The 25,406-nt window shown below is 46.1% G+C and overlaps 1 protein-coding gene across 2 annotated transcripts; it reads right to left on the minus strand.

The window, feature by feature from the left end:
• KCNG3 (potassium voltage-gated channel modifier subfamily G member 3) lies at positions 1–25,406 on the minus strand. Of its 2 annotated transcripts, none has more exons than XM_053383326.1 (2): positions 24,066–25,406; positions 1–2,966 (listed from the first exon to the last, which is right to left on the minus strand). In XM_053383326.1, exons 1-2 carry the CDS (start codon positions 24,755–24,757, stop codon positions 2,321–2,323), a joined length of 1,338 nt encoding a protein of 445 aa, XP_053239301.1. In that variant the 5' UTR covers positions 24,758–25,406; the 3' UTR covers positions 1–2,320. The 2 variants fall into 2 exon arrangements, with proteins under 2 accessions (XP_053239301.1, XP_053239300.1); XM_053383325.1 differs by having other exon boundaries at positions 24,033–25,405.

Raw genomic sequence — 25,406 nt, forward strand, 5'->3', positions numbered from 1 at the left:
CCAGGCCTTGCTATCTCTACATATGGCATTATTTTATTCTCCTGTCAACCTATGAATGACTTACCTTGTAAGCAAGTCTAGGCTGAGAGACAGAAACGGGCCCAGAGCCACCAACTTACTTTCAGGGCTAGGCAGGGAGTTTTACTACTTTACCCTCTCTCTTTATCTCCTCCACCACTCTGGCTATTGTACTGCAATTATTAATAAAAAGAGGAGGGAGGGGAAGAACAATAAACTGAAGGCTTTCAAACAAATGCTTTCATACTGATGGAACAGAGTTGGCAACATAACTCAGGCTCAGCAATAGCTCACACACGAGTCCCCTCTAAATACATCTATCACATTGTCAGCAACTGAATTTTTATAAAGTCCAATAGCAGCACTCTCCCGTTAATCACATTTGTCGCTGAACCTAAAGACACTGACTTGCAATGAAGTGCTTTGTTTCTGAGCAGAGATATTTAGGAATGGAATGCCAGAAAATCTTGCTTCACCAGAAAACATGTGGCACAACAGGGAGAAAAAAGCCCAGATTCTCATTTCAGTTTGTAAATCTGGAATCTGGTAATTTTGCCAACTCCACTTTCGCTAATGCAGATTTGCTCGGCTTTAGTGGATATCAGATTATTTCCTCAACTGTATGGGGTGCGTGTGAGGCAGGGAGGTAGTGTACAACAGACAAGAGACCTTAAATGTTCAAGAAATAATAGGGCTCCAAATAAACGATCTTTCTGTATAGGATTCCCTTTTTTTACCATGCAAATTGATGATTAAATTAGGTGATGATTCAAGCATTTGGAACACAATGGTTTCCAACCTTTTCATATTATGCAAACCCTTTCTACGTTGACTCATCTACAGAGGAAGCCCTGTGTGAGAGACAAACGTGTGTTCACTGACCCTTCTAAGGTGCTTTCTCACATCTGGGACTGTAGGCCTGCTGAGCTTTGCCATCAACTCAGCTGAAACCTCAAAACGCAGCAAAATAACATCTGTATGCATTGCAGGGGGAGACTATTAGTAATGTCCTGGCTTGTCTTACCATTATGGAGCTCATCACTGGGGAAAGCCTTGATAAGCTCTTAAGGGAACCCAAAGGTTCTTCTTAACACTGCCAGGCAACCACTGTTCTAAGCAGAGCCAATGTTAAGAGGAGATTATCACTTAAGTTTTACAATTGGTTAACCAAGTAAAAACAAACACCTTTCCAGGGTAGAAGAAGAGTTTGGATTTGATATCCCACTTTATCACTACCCTAAGGAGTCTCAAAGCGGCTAACATTCTCCTTTCCCTTCTTCCCCCACAACAAACACTCTGTGAGGTGAGTGGGGCTGAGAGACTTCAGAGAAGTGTGACTAGCCCAAGGTCACCCAGCAGCTGCATGTGGAGGAGTGGAGACACGAACCCAGTTCACCAGATTACAAGAGTACCGCTCTTAACCACTACACCACACTGGCTCCCAGAGCAGGAAGCAGTAGGGCAGAGAAATAATTTCTCATATCAGCCTTCCTCAACCAACTGCCTTCCAGATGTTGTTGCATTACAATTCCCGCCATCCTTGATTATTGCGCAAGCTAGCAAGAATTGCTGGGAATTAAGAGACTGACAGCATTTGGAAGGCACCAGGTTGACATTCTCCATTTCTTTATCCACTATTGTCTCTGGTCAAAGAGGCTGCTGGAAAACCCCCCAATAAAGAGAGATGATTTCAGGATCCCAGTCATCACAACTTACAGCACAGCATGGAAAGCTTCACTGAGATGCCCAGTGCGTTGTTCAGGAGAAACAAGACTGCTAACCTTCTCCCCCTGCAAAGAAGAACCTTCTCACCCCAAACCGAATCACAAATGGCTTTTGCAACACCCACTGCCAAGTTCAACAGCGGCTAGCCATATGATGCAAAAAGCTGCTGTTTTTTAAAAAAGAAATACCACCCACCCACTCTGGGTGCGCCGAGCTTGATCACTTGAGTTTCTGGACTGTGTGTGCTCCTGAAAACAGACCTTGAAATGAATGAGAACATCAAAATCAAAGACATATTTTAAATGCATGTGCTTCACTCTAAATAGTGCATACCGCCTGCAATGTCCAACAAGCTGGAGACATTCGTGTGTGATGAGACTAAGGAAATGAGTGCTTTGCTTTCACCCCTGCATTGAGAAAGTGGTCACCCTGCAGGTGGAAAGAGGGAAAGCATTCCTTTAAGGGCATAGGGCATTGTCCCTCCTGTCAGTCACCAGGAACAGGGAAGAAACAAGGAGGGTCCGGTCGATTCCTTCAACATAATAAGTGCTGCTACGAAATGCAGTTGTGCTATCCATTAATTTAGGAATTCGGCAGAGAGGCTCCTGCTGTACCTAGCAGACCGGAACTTGAGCTCATGGTAACACTGCACAAAGCTGTGGTAGATGAAAGTGATAGGCAGGGCCAGCAGCACAATCCCGCTGACCACACAAATCCCTCCAAGAATCCTTCCGGGTACGGTGACAGGGCAGACGTCACCATAACCAACCGTGGTCATAGAGATGATCACCCACCAACAAGCAGCCGGGATGCTGGCATAGCCTTCGTTGGGCTTCCCTAATTTCAGCCCGTGTTCAAGGAGCTGGGCGAGCGCGCTGAAAATCGCCATGGCAACGCAGACGAAGACGAGCAGCATCACCATCTCCCTATAGCATCGCTTCAGGGTCAGGCCAAGTGTCTGAAGGCCAATGAAGTGGCGGGCAAGCTTAATCACCCAAAAAATCCTCATCATTCTCAGGACCCTCAAGGTGACTCCAGCCCTCTGGAGCTGAGAATTCTCCCCTGTAAAAACGGTCATCAGCACAGAGATGTAGTAGGGAGTTATTGCTAGCAAGTCGATGATGTTCAGGGGTCTCTTCACAAACTCACACTTGTTTTTGGAGACGATGAACCTCACAATGCACTCTGCAGTGAACCAGCCTATGCAGATTGCTTCAATTATCCTGTTGAAAGAAACACAAGCAAAACAATTCAATTCCTGTGAGCAATCTTGGTTGGTCGGTCAGTTGAACTTGGACACTATTACACTTACACGGACTCAGACTTTTAGCAGACAAGCATGCCAAATAAGTTTCTTACTGGATTTTGATTCAGCTCACAAATAACAGGTTTCTAGCGGCTATTAGTAAGATACTAATGGATTAGAGGCTGCCAGAAAGACCTCTCACCTGATCTTTTTCTCTTAAAGCCTGGTTTTTTACATACTGATGGCTTTTTGGGGAGAGAATAATCGAAACATATTTTTCTTAGTAAATGCACTATGCCTGATTTTATGTTTTCTGATTCTATGCATTTATTTAAAATCTTAAGACATGTCAAAAATGTACCTCTAATATCTAAGAAATTGAGGAACTGACAACGTTAGATCAAGTACTGGCAAACAGCTTGGGACCCAAGTACCTTAAGGAGACCTCTTCCAGTATCAGCAAACTTAGGCCCTACTTTCAACAAGAGTGGTGCTGCCTGGTTGGCACTGACCCACCACAGGGCCTTTGAGGTGGTGGCTCCCCATTTGTGGAATGCCCTTTCTGGTGAGGTGTGTCTCCCTCTCTCATTCATTAACATCCAGGAGGCATTGGAACACATTCCTGTTCACATAGGCATTTGATAGCTGAAAGATACAGTTTCCGGCAACCTTGAAATTATTAGCCATGGGGCTGTTAGATACGTGGCTGTTTCTAAATGATTTTAGATGCCCTTAATGTTTGTTTTCCATTTTTTCCATTTTCTTTCTAATTGTATAATTTAGCAGCTTTGTTGTTTGCTGCCCTGGGCTCCTTTGGGAGGAAGGGAAGGATGGAAAGCAAACCAATAATACTACCAAAAACTATTAGGTACCAGTAGTGTGCCATGGTGCAGTGGAGAAAAAGCTGACGAAATGTGCGCATGTGCGAGCACGGGATCAGCACTCCTGCATTTAGATCAAATTAGTCAGCACTTTTATTCCCCTCCAGGACTCTATTCTAGGCCCTTTTAAAATGATTTCCCAGATGAATAATTACCAGTCAACTGTAAAACAGCCTAAGCATTTCTCCAAGGTGGTTGAAGTCACTGAACTGAACTGAACACTGTGTTACCAACATCCTTAAATTAAGAGCACCAGATACAGTTATTACCAGGTGACGGGAAAGCTGGAATGGGGCCTTTAAAACAGCATTGACTGTTCTGATTCAAAGTGAATGCCCTGTTCAAACACGGTGGAAACTTTCTAATAGTACACAGTCAGCATTGCACAGGCAGTAAAGCCAATTCGGGGGCTGATGGCTTAAGTTGTTTTTAACGATGCTGCTAATGACATGGGGTTTTTTTTGTGTAGCTTCTGAAAATCATTTTAATGTTTTGCTTCATGTGCTTTATATTGCTTTTCGTAATATAAATTACAAAAGCAATACAGAACAGATAACTTACGAAATAAACATATCACGCCACGAGAGCTTCAAAGCCTGCCGAACACTGGCTCGTGCACACCATCCTGCCTAACTTGTGGCAATGCGGGCTGTGAAGGTTGCTCATTCTGCAGCTTGCATTGCAACCTCTGTTAGCTGAACCGGTGGATGTTCCAGACATTGCTCACTCCCACTCTGGAGGAGGGGCCCCTGGAACATCCAAGGAGCGGTTGTGACCAACTGGCTGTCCACTCCGAGGATAAAGTCGCTTTGCTTCAGACTGACCTTGACTCTGCAGTTGCCGCAGTTACAGAAGAAGTACCCAATGCAATAGTCGCTGGTGTGCTGCGGGACACGTTTCAGCTTCTGCAGTCAGCTGGTGTGGACAAAGTTGCTGGTGGCTATGCTCCTGACAATGCACGCTCTTGACTCCCTCTCAGCTTATGAAATCTAGCAGAGAGGGTTCGCCTGGCAGGGGTCCAGAGCGTGGGTAACACTTCGTTGTGTGAGGATGCGGTCCCTGCTGCCTTGAAAGAGACAATAGTACCACTCCTAAAGAAACCAGCCTGGGACTCCTTGGATTGAAATAATTGCTAGGGGAATCAGTGGCAGACAGCATTGTGCTGGGGCATCTGCAAGCATTTTTGGATGTCAAAGGTTATTTAGATCCATTCTACTCTGGGTTCAGGCCTGTCTTTGGCTACCCAGATGGATGACCTTTTCAGAGAGTGGGTCAGGGGGGTTGCAACCTTGCTCCTTCTTCCTGATCTCTCTATGGGTGTCAATACCATTGCTCATGGCATTCCAGGACAGGCTTCAAGGAATGGAAATTTGGTGCATTCTGCTGCAGTGGATCTGATCCTACCTACAGGACCAAGTCCTGACAGCAGCACTGGAAGAGTGCTTTTCACCCCCATGGCAATTGTGCTGTGCCCCAGGGCACTACTTTATCCCCATCTATGTGAAGCTGCTAGGAGTTTGAGAGCAAGTTGTCATCAGTATGCTGATGATACTCAGCTCTGTTTCTCCACAACATCTGAATTGGGAATGGCTGTGTGGGAATTGGATTGGGACCGGGACGTGGTGGTGGCATGCAGGAGGGCAATAAGCTGAGCTTGAATCCTGGCAAGACAGAGGCAGTGTGTGCGAGTGGTCCAAAAAATAGTCAACTGTCTGTCCTGGATGGAGCTGCACTCCCCATGAAGGAGCAGCTACACAGCCTGGCAGAACACAGCGTGAACTAGATAGCTTGACAACAGCAGTTCAGGCACTGGTGACTGACTGGATTACTGCAATGCACTCTATGTGAGGCTTCCCTTGCACTTGATCCGGAAACTACAGTTAGTGCAGAATGCTGCAGCACAGTTGCGGGCAGGAGTGAGACCCTGCCAGCATGTAACTCCTCTGCTGAGAGATCTGTACTAGTTGCCAATTTGTTACTGGACTAAGTTCAAGGTGTTGCTATTAGAGCCCTCAACGTCTTGAGACCAGTTTATCTGTGAGATATCTCCTTACTCAACCTATGTGCCCAATCAAGTGCTTTGATGTTCAGCAAGGGCACATGCTGCATAATATCTGTCCCAGAGTTTTAAGAAATCAACCTTTGAGTGTGGCAGCACCTGCATTTCAGCGCTCCCTGACTATTGACATCAGGCGGGCACTTTCACTGTACTCTTTTCACCGTAAAATGTTTCTGTTCAGGCAAGCTTATCCAGACACAGAGATGTTGATGTGATTTAATCTTTTGCTGTTCTTTTTAATTATCTTTGAAATGTTTTTAATTACCTGGTTTTTTAAAACTTTTTTCATCGAGATATATCAATATATCTGTATATCTATAGCTATAGCTATAAAATTCCTTGCAGAGAGATTTTATTATGATCAAACGGTGTTTAAATCTTGTTCAGTAAATAAACTGCGACCAGGCTTTGTTCAAAGGATGACTACTTACCTTAACAGCAACTCCTCTGCATCACCACCACATCCACTAGCTTATCATCGCCCCGTTTTCACCAGGTAACAAGATTCAGAAATAAAAGCAGAAGCCACTGCCTATAGAGCAGCTTGGTTGCACCAGTGGAAGTGCTGATGCACGGGAAGAGAGATCTCCACTGCAAGTTTGCAAAATGTTCGTAGGCAGGATGTGGATATGGGGCATTGAAAGAAGCAGCTCCTGAAGAGAAGGACCATGGGTGGGGTGTGCTGAAATCCTGAGGAGGTCTGGCCTGTGGCTAAGGTGGTTACTCCACCATCATGGATATAACATATAGTTGCCTGGGGATAAGCCTGCAGCCTTTGTTTCTGCCGTGTTCCAGGCTAGCAAAAGCAACATTAGGAAACACAGCGTGCTCCTATTTCCGCACAATTTAGAGGCAAATGTAGCGCCGTTGTTTCACTTTGATCATAGCAGTGTTCAGCAACCAGACTGGCCTGCAAGCCATAGCACAAGTGGGATGAGAGGTCAAATCTCTTCCCAATGCCACTTGTTCACTTTTTGTCATCCATGTGACATCTACTCTCACCTCAGGGGACTCAAAGGGAAATGTTTATATCATGTAAAGAATTTCCCAAGTGTTTTGCACAACTGGGATGCTTGCAAAAAGGAACCACATATTTTATTTTATTTTTTTAAAAAACATTTTTTTAAACAACTTTTTCTGGGTTCAGTAAAATATGTTGGCTTTGTAGCCTCCACAGACAAGAGTGCCTTGTGTGCTATTTTGCAGCCTCACTCCACCCACTCTCATTTCTCTTTTGCCTTAAGGATTCCAATGCTCTTCAAAAGCTCGTGTTTCCCATTGTTGACTTGTATGAATCACTGGGAGAATATAGCAAGTGCTCATGAATATATGAAGCAGAGAGCACCGAACTGGTGGTGTTGTGGGGAAGAGAGGCAATTGGCAACTGTGGCTCCATCAGGACTCTCTGCGGGACTGCAAAGAGAATCCATAGCTCTGAATCCAGAGGCAGAGATGCAACTGTGCTAAACAGTGTGATTGATACTGCTATGGTAATAAATGCCTTGAAATGGCAGCTGATTCCTACTCCTCCATGGCTGGTGCATCAGTGTAACTCGGACTGTGGGAACCTGGTGCCCTCCACCTGTTTTAGGCTACAAATCCATCAGGCCAAGTTAGCACAACCAAAGGTGATGGGAAGTGCAGTCCAAACTTCAGGAAGGTCCAAGTTGGTTGAAGATGGCAGCATGAACATTTTACAGTGCCGCAAGCACTACATGCACCTTATCCTTCCCCCGCCCCCTCAAGAAACCTCCTTTCCAACTCTGCAGTTTCCCCAAGGCCAATGCAGGATTATGCTAATCTGCAAGCGGCTTGCAAAAAAAATCAGAAGGAAGCCATGTGAAAAGGAGCTCTCGCCCGTTCTACCTTTCTCTGCCGCACACAATTCCGCTGCACTTAAAGCATTTTTTATTTCCCCAGGCATTCGGTGGTTAATTGCACACTGCTGGCGAGAGAATGTACTGTTTGCTGCTCCTGCTTTAAAAGTTGTTGCGAATTTGTTGTAGCCTTAATTGCTGTTTTGTGCTTCTGTATATTGGTATGGTTTTGCTTGCAGCTGCCCCGGGCTCTGATTAGGAAGAAGGGTGGGGCATGAGAACAATTAATGGATAATAAATAAATAAGCTGCTATGGTCAAGCACTGTCCAGGTTCTGGTCCAAAACTATCAGTTGATGCACTATGTTGCCTGGCTAATGAAGCAGGGAAATAGGAGAAGCAAGCCTCACCCAGTTCTCAGTGCACTGTTGTGACAACTGGCATTAACAGCACCTAATTTAAACTGAATATCATCCATTTTTTATGACAGCTTGCCCTGCCCAAATATACGCTCCTTACAATAAAAACAAATCCTGAATTCTCCTAAGCAAGTGGCAGGATGGTAGTTTCAAAATGCAGCTACATCATAAAATTAATCAGTAGTTCCTAAACTTTCTTCCTCGTGGACCACTCACAAATTGCAAAGGGCCTCAGCAGATCACTTAATGCTTTTTGTGCCCGTTGTTGTAACAGCGCTAGATGCTGTGTGATTTTCAATTGTGTTTTTATGGACATGCTGCAGAACATCCTAGGTGAAGCTAATGGACCTCAGTTCTGGGAACTCCTGAAATAGATGAATGGTGCCAGAGAAAAATGCCTTTTTTTAAAAGGCATCCCTGTTGTTTTGATACAGGCTCTGCTATGTGTAATGATGAAAACTGTGTGTGTGTGATTTTGTTCTGATATTGGAAATATCAGTATTGTGTGGTGCTCTCCTATAGTCAGAAACAAATCCTACTGAGTTCAGTAGGGCTTACTCCCAGATAAGTGGGTACAGGAGCAAGGCCACACTGAATTCTGTAAATCCCATACCCAGTTACCTGGGAGTAAACCCACTGAGTCCGGTGAGGATTCCTTCTGAATAGACATGATTGTGCTATAAGGTTACAATCCTGCACACTTACCTAGAACTATGCTCCATTGGATGCTATGGTACTTATTTCTGAGTAGATGTGTGTAGGATTGTACTGTTAGTATCCTTAATTCCAGTGAGGCTGTCTTTAAACAAAAAACTGGAATTCAGCATTTGTGAATGCTGTCATAGTTAAATTAAGAAAACCTGAGAAACTACATATTCCCAACATCTACATATTCCAACGCATATGGCCATTCAGTTTTCTTTTGTGTTGATTGCACTTGAGTTGAATGTTAATTTAGTCCTTGTCTAAAACTCTCTAATTTGGAGTATTTATCAGCCTTTTAATGAAAGTTATTTTAATGCAATTCTTTGTCTGTTGATTCGAAATCTAGGGTTCTTCTTCTTTACTATAAACCAATCATTTTGTTTAATTTTCTGCTCTGACTGATAAGACCCAAACAGAATAGCCTATTTTACATATAGACTGGTTCAGACAGCCTGAGAATTCTTTTAAAAATCACTAATAAGGTTAGTTTGTTGTACTCAAAAGTAATTACATTCCGAGCTGTCAAAGCATCTTTCAGTTGCAAATTGCACATTTTTCCCTTTGGAGGTTGTCTAAAATTCTCCAGTAAATTTGTTGAGCATTAAAACGGGGGAAAACAGAGGTTTGGCCTCATCGTCCACTAAATGTCTGAATAAAACACAGTATATGCAGGACAAGAAACACGAAGGGGGAAAAACAGAAGACAAGACAGCACATGATTGAACTAGTCTACATCATTATTATTTTTTTGCAAGAACATGCTTGTATTCGAGAGTCAAGGAAACCCTAGAAAACACCAGTAAATTCCCCTCCAGCCTCCAGTTGTTACCTAGGCAAAATCTCATGGAAGTCAGTAAATGGCATTTTTCCAGCTGATTACAAGTTAATGTGAATTTGAGCTTCAGTCCATTTGTTTGGAAGGAAGATCCATTTAGTACTTAACTTCCAAAGAAGTATGCCTAAGATGTTCATACTATCTAGCACAGTGATGCATCCGTTTTGTAAAGAGGGGTCACTATCTCCCACAAATCGATGACTGTTCCTCCTGCAACAAAGCTTGGATAAGGATTCTTACGCAATATTAGGCCACTGGTTCATCTCTGCCTCCCAAGGCATCATCAGGAGATGTTTATTTTTGCCATACCCCTACTATCTCAAATTGTTTAGCTGGAGACACAACCTGGAACCTTCTGCATGTGCTTTCGTGCTGAGCTATGGCTCCTCAACCCTACAAGAAACAAAGCATTTAGGTCGCATGGTAACACTACAGAGAGGAGGGAGAATAACAGAACCACATGGCTATTCCCCGCTCCTGCATGGGACCCTAGCCTGAAGGCCATCTGGACTCTGATCACAGTTAACCAGGCGAGTGGCTAACTGCAAATCCATGAATTGCTTTAATACCTGAATCCCATCCTTCCCACAAGCAGTGGATTGTTTGTGGCTCACAAACCAGAATATAAAGCCTGAAGCTGGTTTGCAAACAGCAGTTTGTGCTAACTATGGTTTGCAGTTATGGTTGAATTCACAGGCCGTTAACAAACCACAAGTGGAAATGGGAGCAATCTTACAAATGAAGCAGATGGGAAACAAAAGCATACAAAAAGAAGTTCCCAAGGCTCAAACCATTGTATGAGTTCCTAACTATGATTAGCACAAACCATGGTTTTGCACAGTGCCTGAATCCAGCTGTAGAATCAAAACTGGAATCAATCAAATCGTACTCACAATGCTACATTGCTCATTCACTAGGTCTATCTCCAAAGCTGACAAGTTTGTACTGGGGTGACTAATCTTTCTTGACCTGAGGGCTGCACTTGCTATTGGCCAGGCCTCTGAGGGCCACTCGCCAGCAGTGCGAAAGACCAAAGTGAAAGAGGGTGTTGCCAATGGGAGCAATGGCACCCCATACTTACTCTCTCACACAGCACACCCATACTTGCCACATACACAGCACTCATGCAGACACACACAGCAAACACCACAAAAATCTCTGTCTTGGCTCTTCAGAGAACTTTATTATTATTATTCTAGCTTTATTTGTGTGTCATCTTACACCCAAAGGTGTCTTAAATAGGAAACAGATAAATATTATTTTTAAAAAAGTAAATTAAAAGTGATTGCACTGGCCTGGGAGGAGAGGTTCCTCTCTTCCCAGCACAATACTGTGATTGTCCTTACAGTCCAAAACATCTAGAAGGCACTATGTTGGCCAAGACTGTGTCAGAGGGACAGAATAATAATAATAATAATAATAATAAATTTTATTTATATCCCGCCCTCCCCAGCCGAAGCTGGGCTCAGGGCGGCTAACAACAATAAAACAATACAAAAGTACAACACAAACAACACTCTAAAATCATTCATTATAAAATTAATTAAATTCAAGCCACTGGCCACTATTGGGCCAGAGCTCCGCGAAGATTGCCGAGGGAGGGAGTCAGGCTGTGCCCTGGCCAAAGGCCTGGCGGAACAGCTCTGTCTTGCAGGCCCTGCGGAAAGATGTCAAGTCCCGCAGGGCCCTAGTCTCTTGTGACAGAGTGTTCCACCAGGTCGGAGCCACAGCCGAAAAAGCCCTGGCTCTAGTTGAGGCCAGCCTAACTTCTCTGTGGCCTGGGACCTTCAAGATATTTTTATTTGAAGACCGTAAGTTTCTCTGTGGGGCATACCAGGAGAGGCGGTCCCGTAGGTACGAGGGTCCTAGGCCGTATAGGGCTTTAAAGGTTAAAACCAGCACCTTAAATCTGATCCTGTACTCCACCGGGAGCCAGTGCAGTTGATATAGCACCGGATGAATGTGATCTCGCAGCGAAGACCCCGTAAGGAGTCTCGCTGCAGCATTCTGCACCCGCTGGAGTTTCTGGGTCAGTCTTAAGGGCAGCCCCACGTAGAGCGAGTTACAATAATCCAGTCTGGAGGTGACCGTCGCGTGGATCACAGTGGCTAGGTCAGGGCGAGAGAGGTAAGGAGCCAACTGCTTAGCTTGGCGGAGATGGAAAAATGCCGCCTTTGTTATAGCTGCAATCTGCGCCTCCATGGAAAGGGAGGTGTCGAAGATTACACCCAAGCTCTTAACGGATGGTGCTGGCACTAACTGCGCCCCCGCAAGAGATGGGAGTTGCCCCCCCAATCCCATATCGTCCCGTCCCAGCCACAGGACCTCTGTCTTCGAAGGATTTAGCTTCAACCGGCTCCCACGTAACCATCCAGCCACAGCTTCCAGACATCTGGTCAGTGTGTCTGGGGCCGAGTCAGGATGGCCATCCATCAACAGATAGAGTTGGGTGTCATCGGCATACTGATGGCAACCCAGCCCAAAACTCCGGACAAGCTGGGCGAGGGGGCGCATAAAGATGTTGAAAAGCATTGGGGAGAGTATCGCACCCTGAGGTACTCCACACACCAAGGAGTGGCGCGATGACAATTCCCCCCCAAGCGCCACCCTCTGTCCCCGACCAGAGAGAAACGAGCGCAGCCATTGAAGGACTGTGCCCTGGATCCCCACGTCGGCAAGGCGGTGGTCCAGAAGTTCATGATCGACCATGTCGAAAGCTGCTGACAGATCTAGAAGAATCAGCAGCCCCGACCCGCCTCGATCCAGCTGTCTACGAAGATCATCTGTTAGGGCAACCAGAGCTGTCTCGGTCCCATGACCAGCGCGGAAGCCAGACTGGAATGGATCCAGAGCCGATGTTTCATCCAGAAACCCACCAAGCTGTTCAGCAACCGCTCTCTCAATCACCTTACCCAGGAACGGAAGATTCGAAACCGGGCGGTAATTGGATAGATCTAAAGGATCTAATGATGTTTTCTTTAAGAGCGGGCGCACCACTGCCTCCTTCAGTTCCCCTGGGAATGTCCCCGGGCCAAGGGACAAATTGATGATATCCCCCAGGAGGGCCCGCACCTCGTCTGGACACGCTCTAATCAGCCAAGACGGGCATGGGTCAAGAGGACAGGTGGTGGGCTTTCCAGCTCGGAGGAGTCTGTCCACATCGGCTGGGGATATCCGGTCAAAGTGGTCCAATACTGGACCCGAGGACAGTCGAGGGGCCTCCAGTTCCTTTATTGTATCCAAATTGGCAGGGAGGTCATGGCGGAGCAACAAGACCTTCTCCGCAAAAAAGCTCGCAAATGCCTCACAGCCGTGTGTCAAATTGTTATTTAAATTTGGCTGTCCTTCAAGGGACGTTAAAGACCTGATTATACTAAATAATTGCGCCGGGCGAGAGCTAGCGGATGCAATGGAGGCCGAGAAGTAAGACTTCTTAGCAGCCTTCACCGCCATCTCGTAGGTTTTCATAAAAGCCCTATAAGATGTTCTTGAGGCTCCATCACGGGCACCCCGCCATACTCGCTCTAGCCGTCTGAGGTCCCGCTTCATTTTCCGGAGCTCCTCGGTAAACCAGGGAGCCCGGTTTCTGCGGGGTCGCAGAGGGCGCTTCGGTGCGATCTCATCGATGGCTGCCAGGAGCTGGATATTCCAGCCCTCAACAAGCTCAGTCAATGAGTCGCCAGGGGGAGCAAGGTCCCGCAAGGCTTGGCGGAATCTATCAGGGTCCATCAGCCTCTGCGGGCGAGCCCAAATCGGCTCGGCACCTAAGCAGGGTGGGGGTGGAAAGTCAATCCTGGCTTTCAGAGCGTAGTGATCAGACCATGGCACCTTCATCGAAGGAGACATGATCACATCTATACCTACACCAAAGATCAAATCCAGCGTGTGGCCTGCTTGATGTGTGGGGCCCGAAACAAACTGGGAGAGCCCTAGTGTCGCCATGGAAGACACCAGGTCCAGAGCCTGTGAGGAGGGAGTGGCATCAGCATGGATGTTGAAGTCCCCCAATACCAATAGGTTAGGGAACTCCAAGGCCCAGCCGGCCACCGCCTCCAATAGGCCTGACAGGGTGGCTGCTGGTGCGCTAGGTGGCCGGTACACCAACCAGACAGCCAAGCTCTCCTCGGAGCCCCACACTAGGCCAACACATTCAATGCCGGGGATCGATGGTGATGGTAGAGCCCTGAAAGAACAATCTTCCCGGATTAATAATGCCACCCCTCCCCCCCGGCCCACAGTCCGTGACTGGTGGAGGACGGAGAAACCCGGGGGCGCCATCTCTCTTAAGGTAACTGTTGCCCCTTCGCGCACCCAGGTCTCCGTCACACAAGCCAGGTCGACCCCCTGCGAGATAAAGAAATCTCGCAGGGTGGCGGTTTTGTTGCCTATAGACCTGGCATTGCACAGCACCAGTGACGGAGGTGAGTAGTCCTTGCTTGCCCTACCCTCGTCCCTCGGGATGAGGCGCAGATTGGAAGGGGTACGAGCATATCCATATCTCGATCCCCTTCGCCTATAACATCTGCCCCCACCGCCATACCTCCCTCGCCCCTCCACGGTAGCAATCCCAAGCCTCATAGTAGCCTCCATTGATGGCAATTAATGTTATTCTTTCGCAGCCTAAAACAATAAAACCTTAAAACAATAAAAACAAAAAACAAAACAACCCAGAAAACAATAAAACAATACAAATAAAAACTGCAAAAATTACAAATTCATCAAAAGCCCCATGACTCCCTAGTTGCTGATCTCTAATATAAATGCAAGGATGTTCTATTGGAGTCAGATAAAACAATGAGCAATATGGATTAAATTCGACCAAAACTGAAGCCCCAATCTGGTTAGCTCTCTCGTTCGAAGAGGCCTTGATAGTTCTTCACTTTTGGCGGATTGTCTGGGACTTAATCACATAACTTAACACTTAAAACACACCAATTTCAATGTGGTGCAAGCCCAGTGTACCTTTTTCTGGTCAGTATGCAGTGTAAATAAAGGGGTAAATTACTCTGAGGAGCATCTTCTGAAATACACTTAGCGTTGCAGAAGATAAGCTACAATATATCCATATGTTTAAAGTTATGCCTATAGTTTTCATTAGCCACCCACAATCCTCTATTTAAAGAAGTTTAGAATGGAAGCCAAAAATAAAAGGGAGCTATAGAATAGGACTTGCCAAACTGGATATACGCCTAGAACAGTTTTATCTCTTTTTAAATTCACGTTTAAATGTTCTGCAGTCCTACCGCCTTCTGACATATTTTACTGGCGCTCATAGGAATTCAATACCTTTACGGAGATCAATTTTATAATGGGGGATAAATATTCTCCACAAATGATAATGTGTTGTGTTTCCAGTAGCAGCTCTTTGGGCTTTAGTTGAGATTAAGAACCCAGGGGTTTTATGGTTAGTAAACTGTGCCTTCGGTAAAACACATACCCTTAAAAAATCACAATCCCAGCATACAGAGTGAGGTGTTGGGTGAGACAGTCTGTTCTTGCTGCGCATGCACATCCTTGGGGAAAGTTTCCAAAAAAAAACATGTACAAGACAGTTTTATTGGCATCACAGGAACGGTGTGTGTGTTTAAAGATGGCTTCATCGTGTCGAATTGCTCCAAATGACCTGTTATGGAAAAGCACTGAAAAAAGCTACCCTAAGATAGATTTTCCACAACATGCATTTCAGTAAGTCATGCCCTGGGTTAATTTATGGGAGAGAGCATAGATCAGAAAGGCTAAGGCACCCTCGTCAGCCATCTGCTATGTGGGAGCAAGAGGAATATGAACAGCGAATGTTAAATTTGCAAAAGCTAAAAGAAGGGAGAGGGCAAACCAGTGGAGTACTACTCTTCATAAAAGTTCTTCCTTGTGTTTGGTTGCAATCTCTTTTATTGCAAGGTTTGGCAAATGTTTGGTGTTCATCTGCTTGTTTTAGAGGGCAGTTTGCCCTATTAAATTATTTTACAGCAGAGGCTCCAGGAAATCACACAGGGATTAATGGAGCAATAAAGGTAGGTAGGTGGGTAGATAGATGATAGATCATTTCACACTCAGGTTATGTATCACAGTAAACCCAGTGAATTTAATGGAATTGTTAGTTATGTCCATTCATTTCACTGAGTCTACTCTGAGTAGGACTATTATTGGCAATTGTCCACAGTCCCCCACTCCCTCCCCATTTATCTTACACTGTGCTTCCCTCTTAACCTGACACCTTCTCCACCTAAAGTTTTCTGGGCATCTTGAACTCTCCACTTAACCCTTCCATTCTCTTACACGGGCACACAAGAGAGCAGAGTATGATTACTGTCTTGGGGGGAGCGGGCGTTGTACTGCTTCTAGCAATGAGCTCAATATGGTTACCCATTATAGCTGTTTCCATGCTCGCTCGCTTGCTCTCTCTTACAGGGAGAAACTGCAGCTACTTCTTTTGAGAAGCCTGTCAGCTTTCCAGCTGGAAAGAACATCAGGTGGCTTTGGACTGGATACTGCCAGGTCTGCTTTACCAGCAACCTCTGAAAAGTGCGAAATGATCAGCTATTCTTATCTGTTCCTGCTGTAACCAAGTACTTATGGATATGCTTTGGCAGTGCTGATGACATTGAGCTCTCTGGAGAAGGAGGAGAGGGACAGTTCATGGAAAGGGGCTCATGTCTTTTGAGTTCTGAATACATACAGTATAGTTTTATACTGTATATTTTTTGTGTTTGTTCTGAAACTCAATAATTTATTTATTTTGTAAAGTTATCTACTCTTGTATTTGGTACTATGCGGTTTTATGTTCCGCTCCATTTCTTGCCAAATATATGGCTTAACCATTCTGTTAACCTGCCAGTACCAAGAGTAATAAGCGAAATTTGGTAATAATTTCATTCAGAATCTCTGCTTTAAAAACAAAACTTCATACACATGCACACAGACTCCCACTCCCACAATTTTCTATCTTCACCCTGCAAATGGAAACGTTTCAAAATCTCCCAAATCCTGCCTGGAAGATTTATTTGTATGCATCAAAAACATATATTTGTATGCATCACGGACAGAGAAGCTATGAGCATGGAAACCTGCCACATACAGAGTCAGACCCCACTAGTCCATGTAGTTCAGTATTATCTACACTGACAAGCAGTGTCTCCAGAATTTCAGAAAAGGTTGTCCCCTTGCCCTACATGGAGATGCCGGGGATTGAACAAAAAAACTCAGAATGGATATTTGTACCCCAGTGCTAGGGGATATGAGGATGGGGTTGTGCAAAGATCTTGATAAAACTAAACCTCAAGCAACAAAAGAAGGAAGACCAATGCTTGCTGTTTCAATTTTTTTTAAAAAATGACGGAATAAGTAGTACTTGGGGAGGGTGTCACCTAGCCTCTGATGGAGTAAAACACTGATTTAATTACTCTGACATTGACTCTTTAAAGGCCAGAAAATGGTGCAGAGGTCAAAACCAGTAGTGATGTCATGGAGACTAGCCAATAAGGGCCTGCGGGTATCTGGATAGGCAGCTGTTGTAGAGGTGCCCCAAGATGCCCACTCTGTGTCCTCTGAGCTTGGTGCAAATGTCTGACCCCAGTGGGGATGCAAGTCCTCACCTGGGGCCACTAGTCACCCACAAATCCAGCAGGGCTGAAGTTGAAACAGCACCAAGTTTTATGGGGAGCAGGGGTGACAGTGCAGAAATGGCCTCTTGTTAATTATCTTTCTGCGTTCATTTGACTCCTAGGAATTGGTTGAAATAAACTGATAATTCAGAAATGCCCTGTGTTAGAATCGAGTCACATTAGTAATCATTGTTAACTGACTTGTGGAAAGGCTGTTAACACCTTATAAATGAAATTTGCAGAACTGTATGAACAGATGAGCAGAGATAGGTGCGATTTTGGAAGACTGACCTTGGCACTAAGCAAATTAAAAACAAATTATTACTGAGAGAAAATTAGGTCTGATCAGGAAAAAAGGGTAATTAAAAGGTGGCCAAGTCCCCCCCCCCCCACAGTTCCTTTTAAGTGTGACAACCTTCAATCAGCAAAGATTTGCTCAAGGTGAAGGCAAAGGACAGAAGAATATTAGTGTTTGTTGTTGTTGTTGTTTTTAAAAACCCTTTTCTTTCTGGATGGTAGTCACGTAGGTGTTACCCAGAATAGACCCACTGAAATTAATGCACCTTAGTCTCCTGTATTGCAGGAGGTTAAACTAGAGCACTCTGAGGGTCCCATTCAACTCCACAGTTCTATGCGCATTAATTTCAATGGGTCTACTCTGAGTAAAATTTAGTTGAATGCTACCTTTTGTTTTGAAGTTCACTCTTAAAGATACTCATACACCTGTAACAGCTAACAGTCACTTCACACTAGGCATATGTCCAAAATCGGCTGTGTCGCCATCTATTTCTACCCTGTCATCTCTGTGGCACCCACCATGTGGGTTGTTTTCAATTGCATGAATATAGTGAACATGTACCATATGTGGCTCTCTACAGAATGTTTCTGTGGTGTGCACACTCCATTAATAAAGAGACAGTTAGTTGCCCCATATTTCATGCTCGTAGAAGAAGCTATCGACAATTTAATGTGTACCCCACTCCTATGGGACTTGGCCCTAGTTAATAATTTTCAGCTGAAGTCAAAAGTTCCCAGTGTTCGGTTTTAAAGCTGCTTTCATTAATTCATGGCCAGAGTAAACCCATGGGATTTTTGAAGGTACAGCAAAAATGGGCTGCTTCACAAGTTCAGCCGAAATTAAGAGATATAGCTGAGGACACAGAGTCCGAGAATGAAAACTGATATTAAGAAGATGCCAGCTCAGGATCTGAAGTGGAAAATCCTGCCTTTGAGTAAAGGCCAAGGGTAAATGATATCTCTCTCAGCCCAATTATTTCACCCCTAGTTTATCTTACTACTGCATATTATAATCATAATTCATTCTGATACGTTGTTTGTTGCATCTTTGTTATAAAAGACACCTGAAAATCATTCTCCCCTAAATCTGTCAATAGCACTGGTTTATATATCTATTTCAATTTCTACTAAGATCCTTCCTGTCCCCACCCTAGGCCGTATTATTTTTCCTCCTACAAAATATCTGGTTCAAATCTAGAAATAAACTAAAAATGTGTAGTAACCAGGACTTTTTGTGACAGTACTCACTAGCACAGAGTACAGGCACTTCTCATTTTGCTGCTGTCAGCAGCCATTTTGTGCTGGCACCCACGGCACTTTTATCAATACATGAGTACCACCAGAAGCTCTTAAAAAAAAACAAAACCAAAATCCCCTAGGATCTGATCGATATTAAATACTAAAGAGGCTGCCCAGGTCTAAGGATATGAAGTTGTGCTCAATTTGAAGTACTGTGCTTGGGGTTTTTTGCAGCAGTTTCATTTGACTTTAGATTCATTCCAGTAATTCATTACGCCTTTAAAAATGACTACTTATCAAACCAGGACTATTTCTAGGAGGGGAAGCAACAAGTTCTAAAGAAAGAGTAACGTGTACATAAAGCACTGGAGCAAAGTCAGATAGTGACAGTTTTCTCAGAAATATGACATCATGGACAGTTTTCTTCCAAACCCACATCGAAAACAAGTGTTCTCCCCACCCACCCAAACTGGCTTGCCAAAGTTTTGTTGTGGGAAAGTCATGCCTCTGTGAAGTTTTATCTAAAATGCCTAACTTCCCAGCTTACTAATTAGAGTGTATCTTTAGATGTGGGAGGATTATTTAAAATGAAAGACAGTTCTTTTATAAAGGTGCTTCGATGGCTCCCCGACTGTGAAGGAGGGAAGCAGCAGGAGACAAGTGAAATTAGCAATAAAGTCTCCATAAACTTCAAAGGGAGCAGATATCATCCATATGGCAATGAGACCAAAGGTGCCACAATCCCTATTCAGTCTTGCTAGTGCCCAGCTTTTAAAACAGGACCTCAGCGATGAGTGCAGCCATGGTTGGAGCGCTGCGAGATCAAAAGCAACTTCCTGCAGCAGTAGATGATAATTTGAAACAAGCAAACCACACATGCTTTCCTCTCTTATCTGGAACCAAAAATAATAATAATAATTTCAATAAGACTGTTATTGGATTAACGTAGGAGGAATGAAATTTCACAGAATTGTCCATTTTATCAGCCAAACGAAGAATTCTGCATCACTCTAAAGAATGCATATTCTTCTACTGACAGAAACTAGTTTAATAAAGTTACTACTTTACTTGCTTGGTGTAACATTACTTGGTACAAGCCCAGAAAAAAAGTTTCTTTATGCTAAATGGGAGAAAGAGGTTGCTGTATAATAAGAGCTGGCACTGTTACAGGTGCCACATATACTTGTTCTGCATTTGTAAGGAATTGGTATTTTTGTTTGGCAGCGCCACTACTTTGGAACCCTCTCTGAATTGATATCAAACAGGTGCCTTCCCTGTACTCTTTTCAGTGCCTGCTAAAAACTTCCTTTGTTTAGGCAAACCTACTCAGATACGTAGAATGTTGGCATGTGTTTTGATCTGGTTCTTTAGTTTATCTTTGATTTTAATTATTCTTTCAATGTTTTAATAGCTGTTTCTAACTACTTTTGTTGATAATTTTACTGGGTTTTCTCCTCGTTGAAAACTGCTTTGAGGTTTTTTTTTCTTACACTCAAGCAGTATATAAATTTTACGAAATAAATAAATGAAAGGAATATAATGCATTATGTGGGTCAGAGGCGTTGGGAGAATCATTCCCCATTCCTGCAGAATTATTTATTTTTTGTCATTCTTGGAGAACCTTTACATATAGGTCATCCTGTTTCATGTCCAAAGCATTTGCCCAGGGGCATGGATTAAGGAGGGAGACATCTTCTAGCTGCATCAGAATCACATAGTTTAACCTTTGAAGTATGAACAAAAATTTTTTTTTCCTTCCAGTAGCACCTTAAAGACCAACTAAGTTACTTCTTGGTATGAGCTTTCGTGTGCATGCACACTTCTTCAGATACCTTCATGTGCATGCACACTTCTTCAGATGCATGCACACGAAAGCTCATACCAAGAACTAACTTAGTTGGTCTTTAAGGTGCTACTGGAAGGAAAAAAAAATTTTGTTTTGACTATGGCAGACCAACACAGCTACCTATCTGTAACTTTGAAGTATGGTTTTCAGTCTGCAACTTTAAATTCCCGTGGTGCAATGAGAAATCAGGTATCCATGGCATTTCCTGCCCATTCCTACCCTGCTCTTCTTCTGATAGCTGCCACAAGCAGGACTCCAGGTAGACAGGATGGATGAAAAGACAGGTGGAAGAATGGGCTAGAAAAGCTGTGGCTACGTGAGGCACCAGGAAAGTACCATACAGATCTCTGGGTCGCCACCAGGGAAAGCTTGTAAGAGTTGATGAGCTCATTCTAAACCCTGGAGAGCTGCTGCCAACCAGTGTAGAGAATACTGACCTTGATTGACCAATGGTCTGACTCAGGGCAAAGCAGTTTCCTACATATATTCCAAATCAAGACCCCCACTGTGAGGGAGAAAGGGTTAGGCTCTAGGCTTGAGGAGACACTAGCCAAAGTGCCCTCTGGTGGGTGGAGCTGCCATTTTAATTTCCCACAAGCTGTCACTCCAGGGCATCGCGGGAAATTAAGATGGTAGCTCACAGGTTCGGTTAGCTAGCGGGAGGTGCAGAGGCAAGATGGGAGTCAGTGCTGGTGGGCTTTGCAAGGGGACAGGGGCAGAATGTGCAAACAACCAAGGTTAAAATAACCCTTAACAGAATTCAAGCATTTGTGTGTGTGTGTGTGTGTGTGTGTGTATGTGTTAGTTTTTTAATTTGCTCAGTGCATATATTTCACTGAAGAGGTATATCCTCATGTGGGCAGTGGTAAATTAAAAGTCAAAGCCTGTGGATGAGCTGGAATTTTATGCTTCCCCGCCCTATTTGTTTCTGTTTCCTTCATTGGTGCCAATATTTAATTGTTTGCCTTTAATATTTGCAATAAGCTTCCAGGTCCACTGAGGAAGATGAGTCTGAAAGACAGGTCTGACCTTTTTGTAGTGTGTCTATGTTTAAATTTTTCTGATTCATTTACAGTGGTGCCCCGCAAGACGAATGCCTCGCAAGACAAAAAACCCGCAAGACGAAAGGGTTTTCCGTCGCCGAGGCGCTTCGCAAGACGAAGTTCCCTATGGGCTTGCTTCGCAAGACAAAAACGTCTTGCGAGTCTCGCCATTTCCCCCCCGCTTTTCCCCCCTTTTTCAAAGCGGCTAAGCTGTTAATAGCCTTTTAACAGCTTAGCCGCTAAGCCCGCTAAGCCGCTAATAGCGCTAAATCGCTAATAGCGCTAATCCGCTTAGCTGCCAATGGGGTTGCTTCGCAAGACGAAAAAACCGCTAGAAGAAAAGAATCGCGGAACGGATTCTTTTCGTCTTGCGAGGCACCACTGTACTTATTTGAAATAAATTTCTGTTGCATGTTTTACCTTAACTCCCTTTTCAGCTGCCTGTCTTAAGACACCAAGTGCCTGGAGGGAGAGTTCCTTATGCACCTCAAGCACCTTTTTTCAAACTTTCCCCCTCAGTGAAAGTCCCCCACCCCCAAAAAAGCTATTTATTTGCTGCTAAGGACCCTTGCACTTCCTCTGCCATGGAACTTCAGCTGAATCTACAGAGGATTGCAGAGTATGTTCTGGGCTAGAGCACACACGCAGTTCATCCATTGCAATGGCCAGGCATTGGGTCTCGAAATCGCCTCATATAACTGAACCAGGAACACACCCCTATAGCTGCACATGGCAGAGAAATATTAGCAGTGATGGGCAAGTTTATCTTTCAGGAAACCTTGCCTGCCATTCCTGATTTTCACCCTGAATAATCCCTGATAAGCTCTGAAGGAATCACAGGTTCCTCAAGACACAGTTTGAAAGCAAGTGAACTGAAACACCCTGCAAGAGATGCTTATCTAGCCATTTTATGGGGAGGAGGAAAAACACCTTCCGTGGAAAGACAGAGCATATTTCTCCCTCTGTGACAATGAAGCGCTGCTTCTTACTTCAGAAGCTGCCTCTCAGGTCCATAAAACCCAGCCAGTTTAGTTTTCCAAAACTACTGATATGCCATTTTCCCGATGTCTCGAGGAAGGGCTGTGCAAGACTCTTAATGAAGGCTTTGGGGTAGGAACTATGCTGCCCTGCTATATTTCCTATGAAAGTGCAATTTATAAATATTTTAATGTTATTGTTATGATTAATAATAATAAATATAAATCCCAGATCACTCATTGGCACCCAGAAAGTTTTCTGCTGTAGTCTTGGAATGTTGACTCCCCCTTATCCAAAATGTTAGGGTGAGGTCCTAAATCTAAAGGCGCATGAGGGCACCCTCTTGCTGAAGCTAAGGAGGTCTGAGGGGGCAATCCTATGGCAAGATCTGCCATGGCTCAGCCCAAAATATATGAGTGTAATGTTCTCATCCTGGATCAGCTGGCTGAGCTGAATCCACAGTAAGCCCCCCCCCCAAAAAAAGTGTGTGTGAGGGCTGGACCAGAATGGAGGGGAATTAGGCTGGATCCTAAGCCTGTTCAGTTCGGTCACATGACCAGGAAACCTATTTTAAAGACTTGTTTCCCCTCTGCCAGGCTTAGGCAGAGCAGCAGCCCTGCTGCTGACCAGGGTTTGGTTCTGGCATAACTTTACATTCTCTGAACTTGCACCAGCTGGCATTATGCCAGTTTCTCATGCAGGGGACTGCTCCCTGGGTCTGGTTAGTGCTTGGATGGGGTAATCCTCCCAAGAAGCATCTTTGCTGTCCCACCTTGGCAACCCCACCATAGCTGTCAACCTTCCCTTTTTTTGCGGGAAATTCCCTTATTCCAGCACCGTTTCCCGCTGCTATCCCGGATTGTTAGATAGCCCGTAGACTGTCCCCGGGACAGGTGAGGCTGCTGATCCCTTATTTTCACATATGTAAGTTGACAGCTATGTACCCCACACACCTTGCCTTGGGACTTCCTGGCAGAAACACAGTACTGCAAGAAAGTAAATGAGCGGAGCAATCCTTTCTGCTCTGTAGGAGTTTCTGAGAAATAGCCACCCTTGGTTTAAAGGAGGTGCGCCCCTTTTCCTGCCCCATCCCCACCTCTTTCTTTCGCGAAGGGGGAAGGTGAGGTGGACTTTGACCGATGGTTGTTTCCAGCGTGACACCAGCACTTGGAAGAAACTGGTGGCAAGGCAACCATCGTGGTGATGAAGATGGCGAGGAGGAAGAAGACAGGGAGCATTGCAGAGAGGAGGACAGAGACGGGACACACTCGGACGGGACACCGTCGAAGAAGGGGGGGGGGTTAAGAATAAGATTTCCTCCTACCCTGAAGGCTCCCTGAGTGAGTCTGCTGTGTACCTGCTTTGCTCCTCCATGCTTCGGTTCTCGGCCGCCCGCCACTCGGGCATGGTGCTGGCGCACAGCACCACCATGGAGACGATGACGAAGAGGATGGAGACGGTGGCCAGGATCTGCGCGGCCAAGGAAGAGGTGGGCTCCTCGAAAGTCCTCCTCATCCTCTCCAGCCACTTCTTCTCGGTGCCGGGCGGGGGCGCTGCGCGGCCGCTGCCCTCCCCGGCTTCGGCGCCACCTCGGCTGCTGCTGGCGCTGGTGCTGCCGCTGCCCCAGGCCGCCCCGGCGGCGGGCTCGGCGGCCTGCAGGTCGTCGGCCGAGTAGGAGGTGTAGGTGTCGGACATGCGGTCGTCGAGGCGGCGCTGGCAGCAGTAGTCGAGGTGCGACGCCTCGAGGCCCCAGTAGATCATCTCGTTGTAGAAGGAGAGCTCGCACATGTGGGGCACGAAGCGCAGGTGGCCGTAGCGCACGTAGAGCATGATGAAGCCGAAGGCTTCCGAGTGGCGGTCGAAGAAGTACTCGTTGCGCTCGCGGTCGTAGTCGTCGCAGACCTCCAGCACGTCCTGCTCCGACAGGCAGCCGTGCAGGCGGCTCAGGCGGCGCAGGGGGAAGTCCTTCAGCACCTCCCGGGAGAACGAGTAGCGGGTGCCCCCCACGTTCAACACCACCACCGACGGGCCCCCCCGGCCAAAGTTCATGGCTCGGGGGGCGGGCGCGGGGGAGGGCGGAGACGGCGAGCGGGGGAGGACGGGCGGCTCGCGCGGCACCTCAGCAGCCCCGAGGTGCGCGCCGGGGAAGGGCGGGGTCCTCCTCCTCCTCCTCCTCGCTCAGCCTCGAAGCGGCGCCGTCTAGAGCGCGCGCTTCAATGCCTCTGCCCTCCGGGTCTTTCTTTTCGCGCCTAGGCGTCGCCCTCTCGGAGGGGCGGCGTCCCGTTCCCAAGCGGAGCGCGCGCAGCCCGGCCCCCCTCGGAGGGGAAAGCGAGCGCGCGGAGTCCCTCGGAAGGGAAAGCGAGCGGGGCGCCTGAAGGAAGAGCGCGGCGGCAAGTGAGAGGGGGGCTTCACCGAGGGTCGGCGGGCGACTCCGTGCGCCCTTGTCGCGCGTCGCCCGGCGCTGGCTGTGGCGAGGCACCGCCGCCGCCGCGCCGCGAGAGAGCCCAGACGGGCTTCGCGAAGGGCATGGCTTGGCAAGGCAGGCGAGGCAAAGTCCCGCGAAGTTTGGACAGCTCCGGGCTGCGCCGCGCAGCCTTCGAGGCGCCGCTCCCTGCTTCTGTGGCGCGCGGCTCGCGAGGCTGAGAGACACGGCGGCGCGTCTCCTCGGAGTGAGGGCAGAGGCGGCGGGGAAGGGACA

The sequence above is a fragment of the Podarcis raffonei genome, chromosome 3 (genome assembly GCF_027172205.1).
Source record: "Podarcis raffonei isolate rPodRaf1 chromosome 3, rPodRaf1.pri, whole genome shotgun sequence".
NCBI lineage: Eukaryota > Metazoa > Chordata > Lepidosauria > Squamata > Lacertidae > Podarcis > Podarcis raffonei.